At 37.2% G+C, this 21656-nt stretch overlaps 1 protein-coding gene across 3 annotated transcripts; it reads left to right on the top strand.

The window, feature by feature from the left end:
- Positions 1-4058: 4058 nt before the first annotated feature.
- On the top strand, positions 4059-20889 carry LOC308408754 (uncharacterized protein). Of its 3 annotated transcripts, none has more exons than XM_080901163.1 (4): positions 4059-4150; positions 17779-18099; positions 19739-19849; positions 20123-20889. In XM_080901163.1, the coding sequence occupies exons 1-4, from the start codon at positions 4102-4104 to the stop codon at positions 20236-20238; spliced, it is 597 nt and encodes a 198-aa protein (XP_080757289.1). In that variant the 5' UTR covers positions 4059-4101; the 3' UTR covers positions 20239-20889. The 3 variants fall into 3 exon arrangements, with proteins under 3 accessions (XP_080757289.1, XP_080757290.1, XP_080757288.1); XM_080901164.1 differs by lacking the exon at positions 4059-4150 and adding an exon at positions 15434-15596 and having other exon boundaries at positions 17779-18024; XM_080901162.1 differs by lacking the exon at positions 4059-4150 and adding an exon at positions 15434-15596.
- The last annotated feature ends 767 nt before the right edge of the window (positions 20890-21656 follow it).

Here is a 21656-nt window from a genome sequence, read left to right as displayed (position 1 = left end):
TGTTGCTGCCTTTCATAGTGTGTAACTTGAAGGCCCTGAGTACTTTCTCCCACACTGAAAACACTTGGATGATAAAATTATTTGAACATTACCTCTTAAGACTGATTCAGGACAGACAATTAGTTATGTTAAACTTTTCTAGCAGTCCTTCACAAACAGGGAACAGTCTGTCTATTCTTTCCATCTGTCAGCTGCTGCTGGCTCTTCCTCCTCCTCTTCCTCACACACTGCTGAGTTTGTCCTGGTGGATCATCAGGGGTGCAAAGCCTCACAGATGATGTGCAGCAGCGGGTCCCGCAGTCTGTCCTCACTCTGGACACTTGCAGTTGTCACACATGGAAATCAAATGTGTGATAAGCTGCAGGATTCAAACACAAGTGTAACTTATAAAAACATGTTCATACTTTTATTACACAATCAGAGAGAAAGAAAAAGAGAGACAGTGCAGGACAGAGAGAAAGTCAACAGTCTCAAGTATATACACTGCTACAAAACAGCACAAGAGAAGGAGGGTTTTTAAAGATGAAAACTATAAAACAATTAAATTTATGCTTATTTTGTCATCTAAAGGAAATTTCTTTTTAATACAGAAACATAGGGCTCTCAGGAACTTAAGCTGTCAGTCTCAAAATGTCTTTCAAAATAAATGTTAAATGTTTCATTCTTTTCTTCACAGTCCATTAATTCTATTCTCTTGTAATCTAAAAAGAGGAGAAGAACAACTGATGTCACTTCCTTGTTTTCTCTCAGTATACGAAAAAACCCAGAACAGAGTAAAACCTGCCAGTGTTTGAACTCCTTTGAGGCTAACAGGACACACTGCAGTCTGTTCAGAGTAAAACATACATTTGTTTTTGAGAGTAAAGGTCTGACAGCTGCTGCTTGAATCAGCAGTGAGAAAACATGGAAGCTGTAGTTGGACTGTTGTTGATGATGTATGGAGTTTCTCATGGTGAGCTGTTCAACTTTTCCTGCATTAATACTTCATTTTAAAATCAAAAACATGTTTTGCAGCCACAGGATCCAGTACAATCAGCGAAATAAGTCTGATAATATTCTTATTGATGAAGCATTTGAAACAATGAGGCACTGAAAAAATAATAGTTTGGAGAAAGATCAGCTGAATACAGTCTCAGTTTGTGAAGATAATTTGAATGTTGTTTTTAATGACATTGTTTGGTGTCTTGTAATAATAATAACATCAAATGTTATGATCTAATTTACATACATATGCACCTAAAATAAATGCAGTTATTACAGTTGAGCTGATTAAACTATATAAATAACAATATTCATTATAAAATTGGACTGAAGATGAATCATTTACTCAAGTATTTATTTAACCTTGTTTTTGCTCTTTATAAACGACACTCACTGTTTTATTTAAACATTTGCAAATGTTGCCACAGTAGTAGAGACCGAACGCTCACACTGGTGATATTTTTGCTTTACTTGATGATGATGATGATTATCATTATTTAATAATAATAATGGATTGGATTTATATAGCGCTTTTCAAGGCACTCAAAGCGCTTTACAATACCACTATTCATTCACTCTCGCATTCACACACTGGTGGAGGAAAGCTACAGTTGTAGCCACAGCTGCCCTGGGGCAGACTGACAGAAGCAAGGCTGCCATATTGCGCCATCGGCCCCTCTGGCCAACACCAGTAGACGGTAGGGTAAAGTGTCTTGCCCAAGGACACAACGACCAGGACAGAGAGCCCAGGGATCGAACCGGCGACCTTCTGGTTACAGAGCGACCATGGCTCAGGGGGTTGGGAAATGCAGGTGTGGAAACCTACTGTAATGGCAGACAGAATGGGACTCAGATTTTGGAGCTTTGGGAGGAACTGTGGTCATCCAACTGATGAACTATAATATGCTGTTCAGGAATTCAGTAAATAGACTACTAGATGTCAGTATAATAAATAATACAGTTCTTCGTAATATCACAAAGCATAGATCTCTCTTTATTCTCACCAATGCAACATTTAGGATCAATAACCTAAACAGGAATGACAGTGGTAATTATAAAGTTTTTACTGCCATCTACTGATATTATTTGATTGTTACATTAATATAGCAAAAAGTTCAGCAAGCTTTGTACCAAAATAGCTGGTAGAAACATACTCCAAAGAGCTAATTTTTCAACACTTGTATCTGCATTTCTGCTTAAATACTGAATGTCTGTACTTTTGCCAATTCTGCTGGTATAGGAGGAGAAGTCAAAACCAGAAGCCGAGACTTTCTACAAGTTTTTTCTACAAATGCTCAAGTTTTTAAACTGTTCCAACATCTCTCTCTGTATATCTGTATGTCTCTGAGCTTCTATGCTGAAATATTATTAAAATGAAGGTAAAAACCGACATGATCATTCTGCTCAGACCCCAAGCAACTCTCCAACACTTCATGGGCTGGATGCTTCTTCTACACACATCATTCAAAGCGACACCTGTGCGTGCATGTGCAGCGAGTGGCTGTGATCTTGGAGTACCTGAGGCAGGTAGGGATCACGGCCAACCGGTAATCAATCTGCGACCTTGGGATATCACATGTTGACAATTTATCATCTCTCTTGTACTGACTTGTTTGCATCTGAAAACTTTGAAATTGTGGTCAGATTATTAGCATCACTTGTAGCCTCATCAAAGTCTTAACTTGTGTTTTTATTTAAAAAACGTTTTGGTGTGAAAAAATGAATTTGCTGATTTGATTTTGCTTTGTGATCCACACAAAGGAACCTGATTTGCATTTACAAGGTGGTAAAACAGATACATTCACACTGCACTCTTGTTTCACACTGGTCTAAACCTCATGCTTTTTCTCTGTAAAGTTCCATTTCTCAAGCTAACTTAAATTTCTCACACCATCTTCCTCTTTTTTGCTTGCGTAACGAATATTAAGCAATGTCACCCAACACTGATCATGCTTTATTTAAAGAAACATGATGCCACATTGTTACACATTAACTGACATTAACATTTGCTGTTATCTAGAGCTACGTTACCTACCAGTCATCTCTATAACCTCTTGCCACATAAACAAGAGGCAGTGGAGAAATACATCCCTAACTCTTCACCTGGGTTTTTCTTTGTTGATAAAAAGGCTAAAACTCCCCGGCCCTGCATTCAAGACCTAAATAGCATTGCTATGAAAAATAAATAGCCACTCACATTCATATGCACTCCTTTCAAGACACTACTGGAAGCCAGAGTTTTCTCTAAGTTGAATCTCCAAAAAACCTTTCATTTTTCATTTCCACTATTTTTTGACTTGAATTGTAAACAAAAACAGATCTCATTAATTTAAATACAATCCAGATCAGATTTATATATGTAGCACCACATCGTAACATGTGCACTGTCAAATGTTGAATCTTATGTCAGCTTATTTGTACTTAGAAGCCAGTTTAACACACGTCTTCCTCTGTCAGCTTTGTAGGTTTATGACCATTGTTGGGTGGTCTAACCTTACTTGAGCAAAGAAGAGGAAGATGGTGTGAGAAACTTTGCTTGAGAAAAGGAACATTATAAAGAAAAAGCATGAAGTTTAGACAAGTGTGAAAAAACAGTACAGTGTGAATGAATCTGTTACAATAATCAAAACAGTTTGAAAACTGCTGCACTGACTAACACTGTAAAAAGTCTGAAATGTATTACTATTACATCTAATGTGATCACTCTAAATTTTTCACATAGTCAGTACTAGCGAGTTGCTTTCTTGATAGCTCATCTCTGTACAAAGGGAACAAAAAACCAATGAACATCACGTCTAAAGCTAAGTCAGCTTAAGTTCCGTCTCAGAGCTTCTTTTAGAATACATGACAAATGTTTTGTTCTCCTTCTCACAGTCCTTCACACATGAAGTCTATTTGCTTGAAAGCTAAAAAGTGGAAGAATAACTGATGTCACTTCCTTTTTTTCTCTCAGTGTGTGAAAAGATAAACAGAACTTCAGTAAAACCTGACACCAACACATTCACACATTCTCCTTTGAGGCCGATTGCTGACAGGACACACTGCAGTCTGTTCAGAGCAAAACACACACGTTTGGTTTTGAAGTTTGAAAGCTGCTGACTGGATCAACAGTGAGGAGACATGGAAACTGTAGTTGGACTGTTGTTGATGATGTTTGGAGTGTCTCATGGTGAGCTGTTCAACTATTCTCATGTAGTCTTTCACAAATACTTGATTTTAAATCAGTAACATGTTTTGCAGCCATGACATCCAATAAAATCACTGAAAGATGTTTGAGCTGCTTCATCTATAAGAATAACAGTGAAATATTTTTTTTAAAAAAACACCTAAAATTCAGATAAAGATCAGATGAATACAGCCTCAGTTTGTGAATATCATTTTAACTTTGAACTAAACGTAACAATTTGTGATCTAATTTACATAAATATGCGCTAAAGCTGATTAAATCATAGAAAGAATAATATAATAAGAAAAATTGGATTATCCCTGAGCCCTAGCTGTGTGCAACATGTGTCGTTTTCATCTGCATGCATATAAATGCTTCTTTAGATCTCCTCGAATCTCTCTCCTCCCAAATATAAGAACAAAATCAGCATTAGCTCAGAGTAGCTTCATTAGATATGTGAATTAGATGGATGCGATTTGATTTTTTAAAATTTGTGCTTTTGCTTTGCTTGTGCCAAGTTGCTTTGATAAAATCTCTCACAATTAGAATCAATTTAATTGTAGATTTTCTCTTAACCCTTTGTAAAAGAAAATAAAGGTATAAATCTGAGTATTAATCCTTATTACTCCAAACAGCTTGTGTAGGTTGTTCTAGCCTTTCCAGGTAACACACCCTCGAAGGCTGCACTCTAGGCTTCTAAAAGCATCCTATAGGTCAGGGGTAGGCAACTCCAGGCCTCGAGTGCCGGTGTCCTGGAGGTTTTAGATGTGTCCGTGATCCATCCCAGCTGATTTAAAGGGCTAAATGACTCCTCAGCATTTCTTGAAGTTCTCCAGAGGCCTGGTAATGAACTAATCATTTGATTTAGGTGTGTTAACCCAGGGTGCGATCTAAAACCTGCAGGACACCGGCACTCGAGGCCTGGAGTTGCCTACCCCTGCTATAGGTTAACAAGTACCACAATCAAGAGGGGAGATGATACAGTTTGACCTGCAAGCGTACTCAGGTTTCTTCATATCAGGGCAATCAGGGAAGACACCTGGTCATCAGTGCAGTCAGGCTGGGCGAGTCCCCTCACCCACACTGGCTCCAGCTAAACCCTTCATCATCTACTGGGTAAGACCCAGTAGAAAATCACCGTCCTGTACAGGGCGGTGGGTACTGAAAATTGACAAATATATTCTCTCTAGGTTTGATTAGAAGCACTGTGTTACCCACACTGTGAGTGTTTTTTGTGCTTCTGTTTTTATTTCAAGTTGACTAGTTTTTGACTTGGTAAAGTCAAGCCAGTTTAACTCACATATCTTTCTATCCCTCCTGCACCCTCTATTCTCCTGCAGCTACAGGAGAATAAAATCGTCAGATTACCTCTTTACGTAAAGCTTTAGGGATGTAGTTCTCCCTTGCCTCTTGTTTAGGTTGAGTTTACAGAAATGACTATTTAATGTAGCTGCAGTTAATAGTCAATGTTAAGTCTATTATATCGGTATCATGTTTCTTTGAATCAAACATGACCAGTGTTGAGTGACACTGTTTAACCTTTAAAAATTTAAGTTGGCTTGAGAACCACCTTGTACATGTAAATGCTTCCTGTGTGTGAATGACAGTGTTGGTCAAGTTACTTGAAAAAAGTAATCAGTAACTAATTACTAATTACTTCCCCCAAAAAGTTACTTTACTGATTACTTATTTTCAAAAGTAATTAATTACTTAGTTACTTTTTAAAAACACGATTTACAACCTGAAGAGGTGATAAAGTGATAGATCTTTCAGCCCAATTCTACTTTTTCTGCATAATCCATCATACAAAATGTAATCAAATGGAAAAATCTCTTTTTTTTAAACTTGTTTTATCAGTTTTAATCTTTTAACTTTATGCATCAAGCAAAAATTTAATTATATGCAACATTCTCTGACTTGAATAAATTTGTTTAACATTTAAACCTATTTTCTGCACATTCCAGCACATAAAATAAAATATTTTTTGTGTTTACACTCACTCTTTCAAATAGATGCAAGTAAAACACAGCAGAACATAAATAAAGTCAAAGACTCAGCGGTCCTGTTGCTCTATTTTCACCTGTAAAGCAGGATTGCGGTAGGCGGAGGTTTACCCTGGTGCAGGTGTGCCGCGGTCAGTTGAAGAATCTGCAAGTTTCTCTGTGAGTTTCCCATTACGTCGTTGCGCACTCGGTACTTGCTTGGAAGTTTAGGGGTTTTTTTCGCTGTAAAAAGAAGTTTTCTTCCCACGCACAACGGACGCTGTTGTGATATTTTGATACCACGGTTAGCATTTACAGGATATTGTTTTATACAGGAAAACTGTTACTCAATAAGGCCCATCTACTAGTTGTTTTTCTCTTTCTCTGTGACCCAAGAATTAATGTGTAAGACTCACAAGCTGGTACCCCAAGGTCGAAAACACCACAGAGATGAGACCACTTCCTTACTCCCATCCTCCCTTTTTCTTTATCTCCTGGAAAAGGCTCGTTAAAGGCTAGGTGGTTTGTTTCAGAATTCACTAATGAAAGAACTCTGTATTTTATGTCTAGGAGTGTATTTTGCTGGGATGATCATAAATTATAGCTGAACTGATAAACTACACAAGGGATACTTTGCTCAGAAGACAGGAAGACGTTTCCTTATTTAGTCTGTACCGGTTTGAACTGGGAAAGCTGACACACGAACCTTTTTTTCTCTATATAAACTGCTGTATACCAAATAAACCTTTGAGTTGATTCTGGGAAAGCAATCTGAACAGTTTCTGTATCACTTTGTTCTCCTAACTGCTCCCGATATCGTAACTAACCCAGCTGAACGGCATACCTGAGTGTTACTTTGAATAATTAGGAGTCTTATAAGGAAAGGACAAAACTCTGCTTATCGCTCACGCCACGGAGGAAACCCGGGACGGCAATTTCCTTCAGACGCTAATGTTTTTGTCACTTTTTATGGAATCAAACTCAAAGTAAGGTCAGTACTTCCACGCTTTAAACGCTGCACGCTCATACTCTCTCCCACAATCAATATGTGATCCATTGTTGATCTGCACACAGCTGTTGTCACGAACATCGCACTCGCTTACGCCACTGTCGTGAGACATTCTCGCAAAAAAATCACGGTTTTAGTAACGCAGTAACGCAGCGTTCCTACGGGAAAGTAACGGTAATCTAATTACCGTTTTTGCAATAGTAATCCCTTACTTTACTTGTTACTTGAAAAAAGTAATCAGATTACAGTAACACGTTACAAGTAACGCGTTACTGCCCATCTCTGGTGAATGACAAAGCAACATCATATCGGCAGTCATAAACAAGACATTTTTAAACTTCTGCACTGGCTAACACTGTGATGAGTCTAGAAGTGATGCTAATACATTCATATAAACCCATGATATACCCATGCTCCAGACTGATAACAATACTATCAATAATATCAGTATCGTTATGCCATTGAGATACTATGACAACTATTTAACCTGATCCATAGTGTTGTAGAGAGTGTTGGTGTTAATGTATGTTTGGGGGCATTACACCCTGGAACCTTCAGAGGTTTTTCAGGGCTTTCCCTGTCGGAATGTTGTGTGGGAAACATGTTCCTGTATGTGTTGTGGCTAACTGTTGATGCCTCCGAAAGTGGTCATTAAACGTCCTGATAGTGGACCCTGAGTTTTCGAGCATTATTATCCTGAGATTATAACACATAGTATTTAATGGACAGTTGATACTGGTGGCTTTCCCTCTGTGAGCTGCTGGGAGACCTTATGGGGTTTTTATGCTTGATGTGTTGTTTGTGTTGCGGGTGTCGCAAGACAATTTGTGAGATCACATCCTGAATTTACCAATTTAAAGGCAGTACATCGGCTGGTCATTCACCTTTGGATTTTTGTAACTTGGCGCATTGCGCACAGCCATCGCAGCTGGGTTGAAGACATGAGAGAACAATTGTGCCGATTTTTTTTTACCACCATTTTGATGAAAATGCAGTACAGAAGCTACTGACACAGTGTGGAAGATGTTGCAACTGTTTGAAAACTTGAGTTTGTGGAAAGAATGTTGCAAAAAAACCCCACATTTGACAAAGTTTTGGTTTCCAGGTTTTCAGTTTTGACTCTTTTTAAAAAAAAAACTGTCTGACGTGATATTGTCTAATTGGTGACGCTTGTCATTTACAAAATTATTGCTGGTATACATGGCTGTATGATGTATCATTCTCTCTAGCTAGTGATCAGCGCAATGCATGCTATGTCCTATGTGAAAGGGCCTTGGGTAAAGGTATCTGAGGAGGCATATCTTGTGTTGTGGGACTGAATAATAAAAAACACCATAGTATAACTGGTCAAAAATAAAGTCTGAAGTACTACTATTTTTTTTTAACCCCAAGGGCATGCAAGTATTTCCCACACTCTTGCTACACAACATGTATGTGCATATATGTATAGTATGTTACCACTTCCCTTTTCAGGGAACAAGAAGTGAAGCACCAACACTTAAAGCTGTTCTGCAGCAATGGAGGTTACTCAAGCCTTGAAAGTTTTTCCTACATGCGTCCAAAGTGTTCTTGATTACTTACAATCCTGCCCCTGCAGATAGAGGTGTTTGCAAAACTAGTGTTGGAACATGCTGTGATACCATGTCCTTGTGAGTATTATTTGAACTGTAATGTACAGCAGAAGATCATGTGTTTCCATAAAAATGGCAAGAAAAAGGAAATTAACCCTAGAAGAAAGACAGACCATCATAACATTTAAAAATATTTCCTACACAGAAATTGCAATGAAGTCAAGATGTCAGTCAGTAGTTTCCTTCACCATCAAGAACCACTCTAAGTAAACTGACGGGATGAGGTCTGCAGACTTCAAACCACACAGAATCAGAAGATACATTTCTGAAAGTCAAGCTTGTGTGGGACACCTCACAAGACCACAGCTTTAAAACTTGATAGTGATTGTAGAAAACAAATCTCAGTTTTGACTGCAAAGAGAAGCCTTTAAGTTGCAGGTTTGACAGGTCGAGTTGCAACAAGAAAACCATTTATAAGATGCCAGAATAAGTTAAAAAAAAGGGTTGCCTGGGCCAGGAACCACAAATGTTGGACTACTGTAGACTGGAAGGCAGTTTTATGGACTGATGAATCAAAATGTGAAATCTTTGTTTCATGCTGAAGGGATGGTTCCTCAGTGTGTAACAGCATACGTCAAATAAGTAAGAGAAAGCGTCTGGTCTGTATGTAAAGTCCTTTTGCAATGGCATATTTTGATGTTTTGGGGACTACATCAATAAAACTAATAAACTAAATCATAACAACAATAAAAAAAATAATGTCTAAAAAAAGGCAACAAAAGTGTAGCTGGTCAACAATAAAGTGTGAAGCAGTATCATTATTCTTTACTAAATATTATGTAGCACACTCTTGCTACATATGTATATGTAAATAAATGTATGTTACAAGCTGTACTTATATTATATATTTATATTCCTGCAAACATATTCTTCACTCAGTGCTCACCATGCTGACTGACATGTTTTTCCTTTTTACTTTGTGTTTAAAGATGAAAAGTAAGCCACAATTGATCTTGTGCTTTTGTTATCCACATATCTGTAACTGATCATTTCTCTTTAATACAGTAACACAGTTTTCTTATTAACATAATCTCAGATTCAAAACTTCTTTCAAAATAAATGAAGATTGTTTCGTTCTCTTACTCTCAGACCATAACGACATAATTCTGTTTTCTTTAAGCTAAAAAGTGGAAGAACTTGTCACTTCCTTTTATCCTCTCAGCAGATGAAAGAATAAAGAAAACTTCAATAAGTCTTGAAACCAGCTTTTAAAAAAAATATTTTTAAACCCCTCTCATTCGAGGCTTATCACTGACACTTTGCTTCAGTTCAGAGCCGCTTACACGTTTAGTTATTCTGAAAGCTACTGAGTGGATCGACAGTGAGCAGACATGGGAGCTGTAGTTGGGTTGTTTTTGATGATGTTTGGAGTCTGTCATGATGAGCTGTTCAAATTTTCTCCTGTAGTCCTTCGTTAATACTTCGTTTTGTAGTCAATGTGTTGTTGTTTTCAGCAATGGGAATCAGTAAAATAAGTCTGACATTGTTGTAGTCTAAATAAATCCCCGGTACACACCTGCAGAGGAATTATTATTCTGATGCTGCTTTGAGCAACGTGAAGTTATAGACATCAGCAACCACAGTCAATTGTCTTCCAGGTGCCAGAGCAGGGGACGGTGAGGGAAATTTAAAACTGCTTGGCTAACGGTAAACATAAATTCAGTAAAATCTTTTTTGACGCCAGCGGTAACGACATCTGGTTTAGTCAATTGAAGGTGACAAAACTATTGCATGGTTGTGTAACTTTGGTAAAACAATGTTGTACTCTGTAGTGTTCATTTGTTACCATTACCAGCAAGTCAAACAAGTACAGGATATCTTAGTTCTTCTAAAATTGCTGGCTGTCCGAGTGGTGCCCTAAAAAACAATATGTTTTTTGTATATAATTGCAAAACTTTGTGGGGGAAACCTGGTCTTTTTTTTATGGGAAAGGGGATCCATCCCAATTTGGATGAAGCAACTCTCATTTCTCCAAACCTTGGCAAATTTATTAAACCTCAAAACGTGGCTAAACAGAGTTGGGACCAGGAAGCAGCGTCACTTCTCTCCTCCTGGTATCCCCTTAGAGACCGACAAAAAATAAAAAGAGATTTAAAGCAAAAAATAAATAAATAAATAAAAAAATAAAAAAAACAACAACAGCAACAACAAAACATTATAGGGTCCGCAGCTCCACCAAAGAGTAAAACAGTTAAATGTGGATAAGTTGAACATTAGGTCCCTTTTACCTGGTTGCAGCAGGATGAATGTTTAGTTTATTAGATGAATCAAAACCTTGGGTCATACTGTCAGTGTCCATAGCTGGACTGGCCATCGGGCATACCGGTGGGCCGATTGTGATTTTTAATTTTTATGTTTTTTTTGGTTTTTTTTGTAACGGTATAAACAATGAAAGGTGGTGGATTGGCCAGATACTGGCAGATGTGTAGAAATAACTCAATTGTTTGGTGGTGGCTATAGCAGAGCTTCCACAGATTCAATAACATTAGCAAGTGGTGGAGGCCAGCAGGTGGGCCTCCTGCCTCACCGCCGGTCCGAGTATCAGTGGAACTGAACTTCAGGTGAGAAGTTATGACCTGCAGTCTATCTGGGTCAGATATAAACAAAGTTTAGTTTACTTTCGTTGTGCTAACTTTTTACAGTCAGTAACAATAACTCGCACTGCGTATTAGCCAGCATGACGGATTTTCTATACTGCTGGGCGGGTGCTATGATGTTACTAATGGTAAACTTTATTTTATTCATAAGGTTAGTTATTAGAGAACGCAATCTTCTCGTAGAGAAAATATTACGCGTTTCGTATTGCGGTGAAAAGGAACGCAATTTGTCCTGTACTTCAGCTACAATGAAAAAAAGGCACAAAGCTGGAATTATTCTGTGTGTTTATGCTGTCTTCTTTCACTTTTTAAAGGTTGCCATGTTAGAAAAAATATTTTGCCCTGCCATGCTCCTTTTTTTATGTGGTAAATAAATAGTTTATGAAAATATCACTAAATCTGTCATTTATTATTTTTAATATTCAGTAATGATCAAGTTTCACCTCTAGTCTTCTAATTTCAGGTTTCCACTATGTGTTGTAGATCGTTCAGGAGGTTAACTCAACCAAGCAGTCTTTGGGTTTCGGCTAAGTACTGTTTAGAAGACTAGAATAGGGAGGGTGGTGTAGGTTTAAGTTTATTAGATTGATACATATATACCAACAAGACAGTATATATCACGTTTGTTTTCATTCAAAGGCTTTATGGTTTTTCCTATAATACCTGGTGAGCAGGTCTCTAGTCACAAATTTTGTCCCAGTCCAGCCCTGACAGTGTCCTTAAAGCACAGGTCCACGTGGTGTGTGGCAGCAATCTTCCACTCCAGAAAATTTAGTGCTCAGTTCAGATAAAATAATTATTGTGGTTGATCTTAACATCCTTGCAGATTCTGCACCTCATTTGCACCTCAGAAATATTCAGATTCCAACTATTAAAAAATACATCAGTAATAAAATTCAGGAGAAGCAACAGTTCTAAATATAATACGACAGATGAAAGATTTCTGTTTTACCCCAGTAATGGAACACTTAGGATACATAACCTGAGCAGTACAGACAGCGGAAAATATAACTTTTTGACCTTTAATTCAGATAGAAAAATATCAGCTGAGCGGACTTTACAGATTTTTATTCAAGGTAATTTTTCCCTGCATTACTAGATTGAAAGTTAACATTGTTCTGGTAATTCATATGCATATATACAGTGTGTAAAAAGAAGTATTGAACACATCACCAAATTTCTAAGTAAATGTAATTTTAAAGGTGCTATTGACATGAAATTCTCACCAGATGTCAGTAACAACCTATCCAACCAAACACATGAAAAGAAAAAGAGATAAATCGCCCTCATCACCCTAAAGTGAATTCAAGCGCTACAAATTATTTCACAAGTTCTAAGTTCAAAAGCCTCTTATTAACAAACTCTGACAGAAAGAAAGTTCTGTGAATCTGAGTGTCTTCTCAGTTTCCTGTACAGAATCTCCTCTGCAACACACTCTCTCACAGGGCTCTGCTGAACCGTTATATAGACAGCATGAGGCACATTAGAAATATCTGTGAATATAACAGGGAAAAGGACTTGCAGATCAGCGAGGAGCTCACTGTCACAGTTAAACAACACTTAGGAAAAGATTAGAGGTCAGATCCCATCTGAAATAGGAGTCAGGTCATTGCCAGATGCTTCACACACATGCTCGAGTGTTTCAGGTGCATCCAGGAGGGGATGGGGATCCTGGCAGATCCCTCCCCTGTAAGGTAAGGCGGGATGAGAGAATACACACACACACAGCCACCAGCACACAAACAGGATACAGAGGAGGACTGTGACATTTGTCTTGTAAAATATGGTGCAAGAGTGAAAACTCTCAAGTGTGTTTTATTTCACAGCTCTAACTTTTCAGAAATATGTGTGTGTCTCTACACAGGTACTTCCTGGTTCATACATGGTTTGAAAGCAGTGGTAATTGCGGTGGTAATTATATCATTAAGTGGGATTTGGATCTACTTCACTTGGAAGAAAAAAACAATATTGGAAGGCTCTGCTGTCCCACAAAGGATGGAATCTCCAGATAACTCTGTTTTAATGACTGAAATGAGTCCTTACTCCAACACCTAGTGTCACCTTTCACCTGCTGTAAATTCGCTGTGTGTCCTTATAGGTGTGCAAATGAGGACTAGGTTCTTCTTCTTCTTGTTCTTTTTTCTTTTGTCATATGTAGTGCACAAGGACACATTTGTTTACACCCTTTGGTGTGTTTGTGTTGCATTTTATAATAAACCATATAGTTTACAATGTGATTTCAGGGTGTGAATAAAGAGGTAACAAAAATGTTTATTTCTGGTTCTTAAAAGCAGGAATAGTCAAAGAAAAAAAAGACCATGGAAAAGGGGAGAGCAAAAACTTTAGAGGAAAGGAGCTAAAGAACTGAAATAACATCCGAGTTGAACATTAACAATCAAGTTAAAAAGGGTCACGTTTTTATGTTGTGTAGTGTCGGGCAACAGAACTTCAACTGGATGGCATTTAGCCGGATTTGAGCAGACAGTATGTCTCTGAACACCTCAAAATACATTCGGCTGCGTATGTCCTGTGTCATCAATAAACACTAGTGTCCTAGTTCCATTGGCAGCCATGACATGCCTCCGCTGTTTTTTACAGATGATGTGGTATGCTTTGTATTGGTCTTTCACGTGGAATTCCAATAAAATTGATTCATGTTTGTGGCTGTAATGTGACAAAATGTGAGAAAGTTCAAGGGGACTGAATACTTTTGCAAGCCACTGTATATAAAAGGGCCTTGGCTAAAGTTCTCTGAGAAGACATATCTTGCGTTGTGGGACTACATAAATAAAACTAAATTTAAAGTCTGAAGAAGTACTTTCTGTTTTTTTTTTAACCACAAGGGCATGCATTTATGTACCACACTCTTGCTACACATTATGTATAACAACTTAAAGCTGTTCTGCAGCAACGGAAATGGATTAAGCCTTGAAAGTTTGTGCTACCATTTCCTACATGCGTCCAAAGTTTTCTTGATTACTTACAGCCCTGCTCCTACAGATAGAGGCTTTTGTAAAAGTAGTGTTGGAACATGCTGTGGTACCATTCCCTTGTGAGTATTATGTCAGCCTGCAGTTTCCTTTGCCATCAAGAGGCACTCCGAGGGGAAGAGGTCTGCAGACCTCAAACCACACAGAATCAGAAGATACATTTCTGAAAGTCAATAGCTTGTGTGAGACACTTAATAAGACCACAGCTTCAAAACTTGATAGTGATTATAGTAAGCAAGTTTCGGTTTTGACTGTAAAGAGAAGGTTTTGAGTTGCAGGTTTGACAGGTCGAGTTGCAACAAGAAAACCATTTATAAGATTCCAGAATAAGTTAAAAAAAAGGGTTGCCTGGGCCATGAAACACATCTGATGGACTACTGTAGACTGGAAGGCAGTTTTATGGACTGATGACTCAAAATGTGAAATCTTTGTTTCATGCAAGATTTTTATATGTCGTTGAGTAGGTGAAGAGATGGTCTTTCCCTTTTCACGTCCTTTGAAATGGCATATTTTGATCTTTTGGGGACTACATCAATAAAACTAATAAACTAAATCATAACAACAATAAAAATAATGTCTAAAAAAAGGCAATAAAAGTGTAACTGGTCAACAATAAAGTGTGAAGCAGTATCATTATTCTTTACCACATATTATGTAGCACACTCTTGCTACATATGTATATGTAAATAATAGTATGTTACAAGCTGTACTTATATTATATATTTATATTCCTGCAAACATATTCTTCACTCAGTGCTCACCATGCTGACTGACATGTTTTTACTTTTTACTTTGCGCTTAAAGATGAAAAATATAAGCCACAATTGATCCTGTGCTTATTTTGTTATCCACATATCTGTTAGTAGGCATTTCTCTTTCTCGTTGACGTAATCTGTCAGTTTTGAGACTTATTTCAAAATAAATGACGAATGTTTCGTTCTCTTCCTCCCTGTTAATCGCGATATATTTTTATTCTCGTCAAACTAAAAAGCGGAACAAGAACTTGTCACTTCCTTTTATCCTCTCAGCAGATGAAAGGATAAACAGAAATTCAATAAGACTTGAAACTAGCTTTCTTTGAAAACCCGTTGTCCGAGGCTTATCACTGACGCTTGGCTTCAGTTCAGAGCCGCACACGCGTCTGTTTTTAATTATTTTGAAAGCTGCCGAGTGGATCAACAGTGAGCAGACATGGAAGCTGTAGTTGGATTGTTTTTGATGATGTTTGGAGTCTGTCATGGTGAGCTGTTCAAATTTTCTCATGTAGTCCTTCGTTAATACTTCGTTTTGTAGTCAAAGTGTTGTTGTTGTTGTTGTTTTAAATCAGCCACGGGATCCTGTACAATCAGTTAAAAAAGTCTGATATTGCAACAGTGCTGGATATTGTTGTAGTCTAAACACCCCTGTCCCCTCCCTGTACACACCCCGTGGGGTAAATATTATTTTGATTATTGGCGATGCTGCTTTGAGAAACGTGAAGTTCGAGACAGCGAGAACCACAGTCACATGTCTTCCAGGCAGTGGTGTGTCTAGAAAATTTTTGTTGGGGGGGCAGGTAGATGCACAGACTTGGAGAAGGGTGGCAGATGTAATTGGCAGATAATGTTAAAAAAATATCTTAACAACTGTTAACCATAATTCAATAACCCTATAAACCTAATAACCGAACGCACTTTTAACTCTTATTAGAATGAGATTTTAACCACTACGGTGCAAAGGTTTTAGATACTGCATTGATAAAGTACAAGAGATACAATCAGTGCTTTGTTGGTGTTTATTCAGCATTCAAGTACAGCAATATTTGCATAGTATTTTTACTGACATATAGCGCACATATGTTTTGGGCAAAAACAGTTTTGAATTTTAAAATACGAACATTTTTAACATACAATTTGCAAATTAGCCAATGCCAATGCAAAACTTTATCTGCCTATTAAAAAAAGAAGATAATCTTCTCACAAACTGGTGTTTGATTTTGAAAAGGAAAAAAGTGGGGAAACAAATGAAAAGACTAACATTTGAATGAAACCTGAAAGCAAGTAAATACTTTCTATGCTGCTCTATACATTTTACGTCAGATAAAACTTTTGTTTGCAAGATTCAGATAATTATTTAATAAGAGCTAGATATTTTAAATGAGAATAAGAAAGAAAAGTATTTCTTTGTGCCCCCCTTTCCCTGTTAATGCCCCACCTGGCCCCCTGGCAAAACTTTCCTAGAGAATGAGAGAAGAAGAGGCAGCTGTGCAGCGTAAACACACAGAATAACTCCAGCTTTGTGTCTTTTTTTCATTCTAGCTGAAGTACGGGACAAACTGCGTCTCTTCTCAGCTTAATACGAAATGCGTAATATTACCGTTCCATTTTTTAAGGAGCCGTTGGCAACTCTACTAACTAACCAGCGGAGGCGTCACCCAGAGGGGAGCCATTGAAATGTGGGGTGAAGAATGTGAGAGGGGTCGTTGATGATTTTGGCTGCCTGTCTAAGGGCCTGTTGGCTGAAAACCTGTGCCAGATTTTTGACAGGCAGGCCAATGATTTTAGAGCACACTGATGCAGTGTGCTGCAGTCTGTATAGCAGCAATCTTCCACTCTTGCTAATTAATCAACCATAGAGAGACAGAATTTTCATTCATTAGAAATCCTGATACTTAGCCTCATCCACCCTAATTGTCAAAACTCTCATAAATCAGTTGTTAAACTCACAACACATAAATTATTTGTTATTATCTATCATCCACATAGCCCTTACTCAGAGTTTCTGATTTAGTGCTCAGTTCAGATAAAATAATTATTGTGGGTGATCTTGACATCCTTGCAGATGCTGAAAGTAGATATAGTTATGACCGTTGAGCTGATTAATTTATATTTGAATAATAATTTTTTTTAAATTTATTTTGTTTGTAGAAAAGCTAATTCAACTTTTGCGAGATCTCGCAAAAGTTGATATTGGCTCGGTTTACAAGACATCACATATTCGCAAAAGTGCTCCGACGTTTTAGGAGATGTATGAAACTTTTGCGAGATCCCGAGTTTGTTTTGCGAGATCTTGCAAAAGTCCGTCTTAATTTTTTTTTCTCCCATGTCCGCTGCGGGGCTCCGAACTATTTACATTTTAAATGGGTCTAGCTTAAGTAACACAATAGGTCATGATGTTATGATGATAGGGCAACATCAGCAGTAACAGTTACCTGAAACATCAAATTATTTTATTATTTGGACATAAATTATGAATTTATATAATTATAAAAAAAAAAGCACAGTTGACTAACTGTGCTCATTCACTTTGTGTGACCTGAGATAGGTCGCACTATTTCTGTTTCAGATAAACATTTGGAAATGCTGCCATAAATGTTCTGGTGGCGACTAAACACAGAAATGAGTGATATCTTTTCTTTAATTCATTATTATTATTATTTACAGGTGTGGAAAGTTACTGTGATGGCAGACCAGATGGAGCTCATTGTTATGGAACTTTGGGAGGAACTTTGGACATCAAACTGATGGACAGCACCTCAGAAATATTCAGATTCCAACTATTAAAAAATACATCAGTAATAAAATTCAGGAGAAGCAACAGTTCTAGATATAATACGACAGATGAAAGATTTCTGTTTTATCCCAGTAATGGAACACTTAGGATAAATAACCTGAGCAGTACAGACAGCGGTAAATATAACTTTTCAACCTTTAATTCAGATGGAAAAATATCCGCTGAGCGGACTTTACAAATTTTTATTCAAGGTAATTTTTCCCTGTATTACTAGATCGAAATTTAACATTGTTCTACTAATCCATATGCATATTTACAGTGTGTAAAAAGAAGTTTTGAACACAACACCAATTTTCTAAGTAAATCTAATTTTAAAAGTGGTATTGACATAAAATTCTCACCGGATGTCAGTAACAACCTGTCCAATCCACACACGTAAAAAAAAACAAACCACAGATGTCCATTAATTATGTTATGTGTAATATTGAGAAATGACAAAGGGAAAAAGGTGCAAAAAAGCATTGAAAATCATGACACCAGCTGAGATCTGTCAGCAATAATAAAGCAGTCCTGTCACTTAGTGCAAATTAATTTTAGGTGGTTCAGTTCCAACTGCTAACCAATAAAAAGGTGTCTTGTTACCAAGGTGTCACACAAGAAATCTCTCATAATGGGTAAAACAAATGAGCAAGACCTTCACAACCTTATTTTTTAAAATAAAACATACTGATAGCATTGGTTACAGACAAAAATGTAAACTACTGAAGTTTACTGATCTCTGTTGAAGCCATAATCCTGAAGTGGAAAGAAAATAAGTTCACCCGGAAGATTTCAGACAGAGGAGTGAAAAGAATAATCCTTTGAGTTCTGATAGCTGGCCCTTCTCATAGGACCAGTTAAGGAGAGCTACAGAAAGACTTGGAATCAGCAGGTACAATTGTTTAAAACGATAAGTAATGCACTCAACCACCATGGCCTGTATGTGCACTCACCATGCAAGATTGCATTGCTGAAGAAGCGTGTTTAAGTTTACTAAACAAAATTTAGACAAGCCTGTGAAATACTGGGAAAATATGTCTGGTCAGATGAAACCAAAAATGAACTCTTTGGATACCATAATATATGCCATGTTTGAAGATCAAAAGGCACTGCATATCACCCCCAAAACACCATATCAACAGTGAAGTTTGGAGGTGAGAACATCATGGTGTGGAGCTGTTGTTCAGCATACGGGACTGGCATGCTGGAAAATGCACCAAGACATTTTTGACAAAATCTGCTGCCATCTACCAGGATGATGACGATGAAACGAGGGTGGACGTTTCAGCAAGAGAATGATCCCAAACACAAAGCCACGGAAAATCTAGAGTGGCCCAGCCAATCACTTGACCTGAATCACTTTGAAAATCTATGGAAAGAAATAAAGCTCAGAGATCATAGAATAGGGAGATTCTTGTGTGGAAGAATTGGCAAAATCACTCATGAGCAAGCATGCAACTGGTTTCTCCATACAGGACGCACCAACAAAGGCTTTTGTACAAAGTAGTAAATTCGGTAAGTGTGTTTTCTCTGTGTCATTTCTCTTTATTAAACATATCCTAATTTATGGAAATCTGTGGTTTGATTTCTTTGCGTGTGTGGATTGGACGGGCTTGTCACTGACATCTGGTGAGAATTTCACGGCAATAGTGCTAGAAATATATTACAAAAACTGGTCACTTATTCAATAAATAAATAATCTCTCTGTCTTCTCTATCTTATCTATGATAAATGTAGTTTGTGCTTTTGCTGTTCTTCATTAGAGGCTATAAAGTATGTCCAAGATTGTGTTTTAGCGTCAAAAGTCATCTGTTTGTGTTTCTCTTGGCTCCTGTGTCCTTTTATTTTTAGAAGGAGGTATTTTGCCAGTGATCTGTGGTGTTCTCTCAGCACTGGTGATTTTCTTAGTTGTGGGTGTAGCTGTCATCTGTTTTGAGAGGAGAAAAAACAAAACAAAAAAAGGTACAAAACTTGCTTTTCAATCACCTCACTCAGCCTTTTGCTCTTCTTGTAGATATACAGAATCACATTATGCTTCTTTTTTGAAGACACTTTTTTGCTTTCTTGCTAATGATTTCTTCATAATGTTATAATTTCATTGAAATATGTTGGTATTGCTAACCAGTCAGCTCTACTGCAGTAAAAACATGATCAAAACAGGTCAGAACAGCATGTTTCACAAAAACTATTACCCTAATGAATCACTGATGTTAATTTTATCTTGCTTCTATGCAGAGGAAGATGACCAGGAAGTAATGTACGCTGATGTTAGGATCAGGCAGCAGCAGGAGAAGCAAGTGAAGGGAAGAGAAGAGGAAGTGGAGTATGGCCAAGTGAAGCTTTCACAGTGATCTTATCAGACTGAACCAACGTGATGATTGTACAGAAAGATTGTTTGTGTCGCAAAATCCTTAAAATCAGGTGATTTAGATGGTCTGTGCATTTATACAGACTGCACCACTAAATGCCCACAGAGGGAGGAAGTGATGCTAAATCCCTAAACATCTTTTCTATCACAAAGCGATTTTCTTTGCTTCATCTTTACTTTTGTATTATAACAGAGCATAAATTCATCATTTAAATGGAAATAATTCAAGTAAGAACACTGAAGTTTTGTATGAATTAAAGTGGAGCAACAGCTTTGAGCATGACAACACATCCAGATGTTACAGTTACAGAATATGAGAAAACCTTTTGTTTCGTGTTACTTGGTTTCATCAATGATTAATACTTTTTACTCTGTAAACAAAGACACACCACCTTTTTATTAAAGACAATTCAGATTTATTTATATAGAACTAAATCATAAAATATCAAAAAACCCTACAATAATACAGATATGAGCACGGCCAATTACTTGTTATAGTGACAATAATACCATATTGATAATGTTTTGTCATCAGTCTGGGATCTACATATGTGTTCGTTAGTGTTATGGTGTAAAAATCTCTTTATGCTAAATCAAAAATATAGTATTGTGAATAATGCTTCTATTATGCTAAAGATGTTTTTTGTTTTATTTTAATTGACTGGGTTTTTTTTTATATATTTTGCTTCTCTATAGTTACACAGTCACAACATATTTGTAACATTGATTTTTGTGCATTTGGTGATTTACAGAAATTGCCATGGTCCCTGGGTCTCGGTATTGAAGTTTGGATTTTAGGTTATCTTTGGATTAGGTTTCCGTTATTTTTACTATTTAGTTTTCTGTTCACATAATAGTTTATTCCTTTATCTGTATATGTTTTTTTTTCCTAGCCTTTTCGTTTGTGCCATCGGTTCTTGGCTCTGATGACTTTAAATTTAGTTAGTTCCCCTTTCCAGTGTGTTCCTCCTTCTGTCTTATCTCTGTCCTTTTCTTTCAGTGTTTCCTCATTTCTGTCGACATCTCTCATGCTGTTTTCTTGTCTGCTTCCTCTAGTTACGCTCTTGTTTAACCGTTTAAAGACAAACTGCATCATGTTCAGTTTTTTTAAGAGTTTCTGAGACTTCAACATCATCAGTTTGTTTTTTTGATTCAGGCTTAAAGAGTTCAGTTCAGTTCATGTTCAGTTTTTCTTGATGAGGTTTTTTAGCTTTTCTTCCTGGCTTTGCTCTCACTGATCACCTGATTATCAGCCCATCTGTCTCCTTTTCTCTGACTAACTGATACTTTGACATGACTAAATGATGTAATTACTTTGTTTCTTATCTCTTTAGAGTCTGTTTCACTTACATGTTTTATCACCGTTAATGATTTACTCTTTTAGAAATAATTACACTTCTA

The sequence above is a fragment of the Rhamphochromis sp. 'chilingali' genome (assembly GCF_963969265.1).
Source record: "Rhamphochromis sp. 'chilingali' genome assembly, chromosome: 13".
NCBI classification, from domain to species: domain Eukaryota; kingdom Metazoa; phylum Chordata; class Actinopteri; order Cichliformes; family Cichlidae; genus Rhamphochromis; species Rhamphochromis sp. 'chilingali'.
This window is presented reverse-complemented; position numbering and strand designations above follow the sequence as displayed.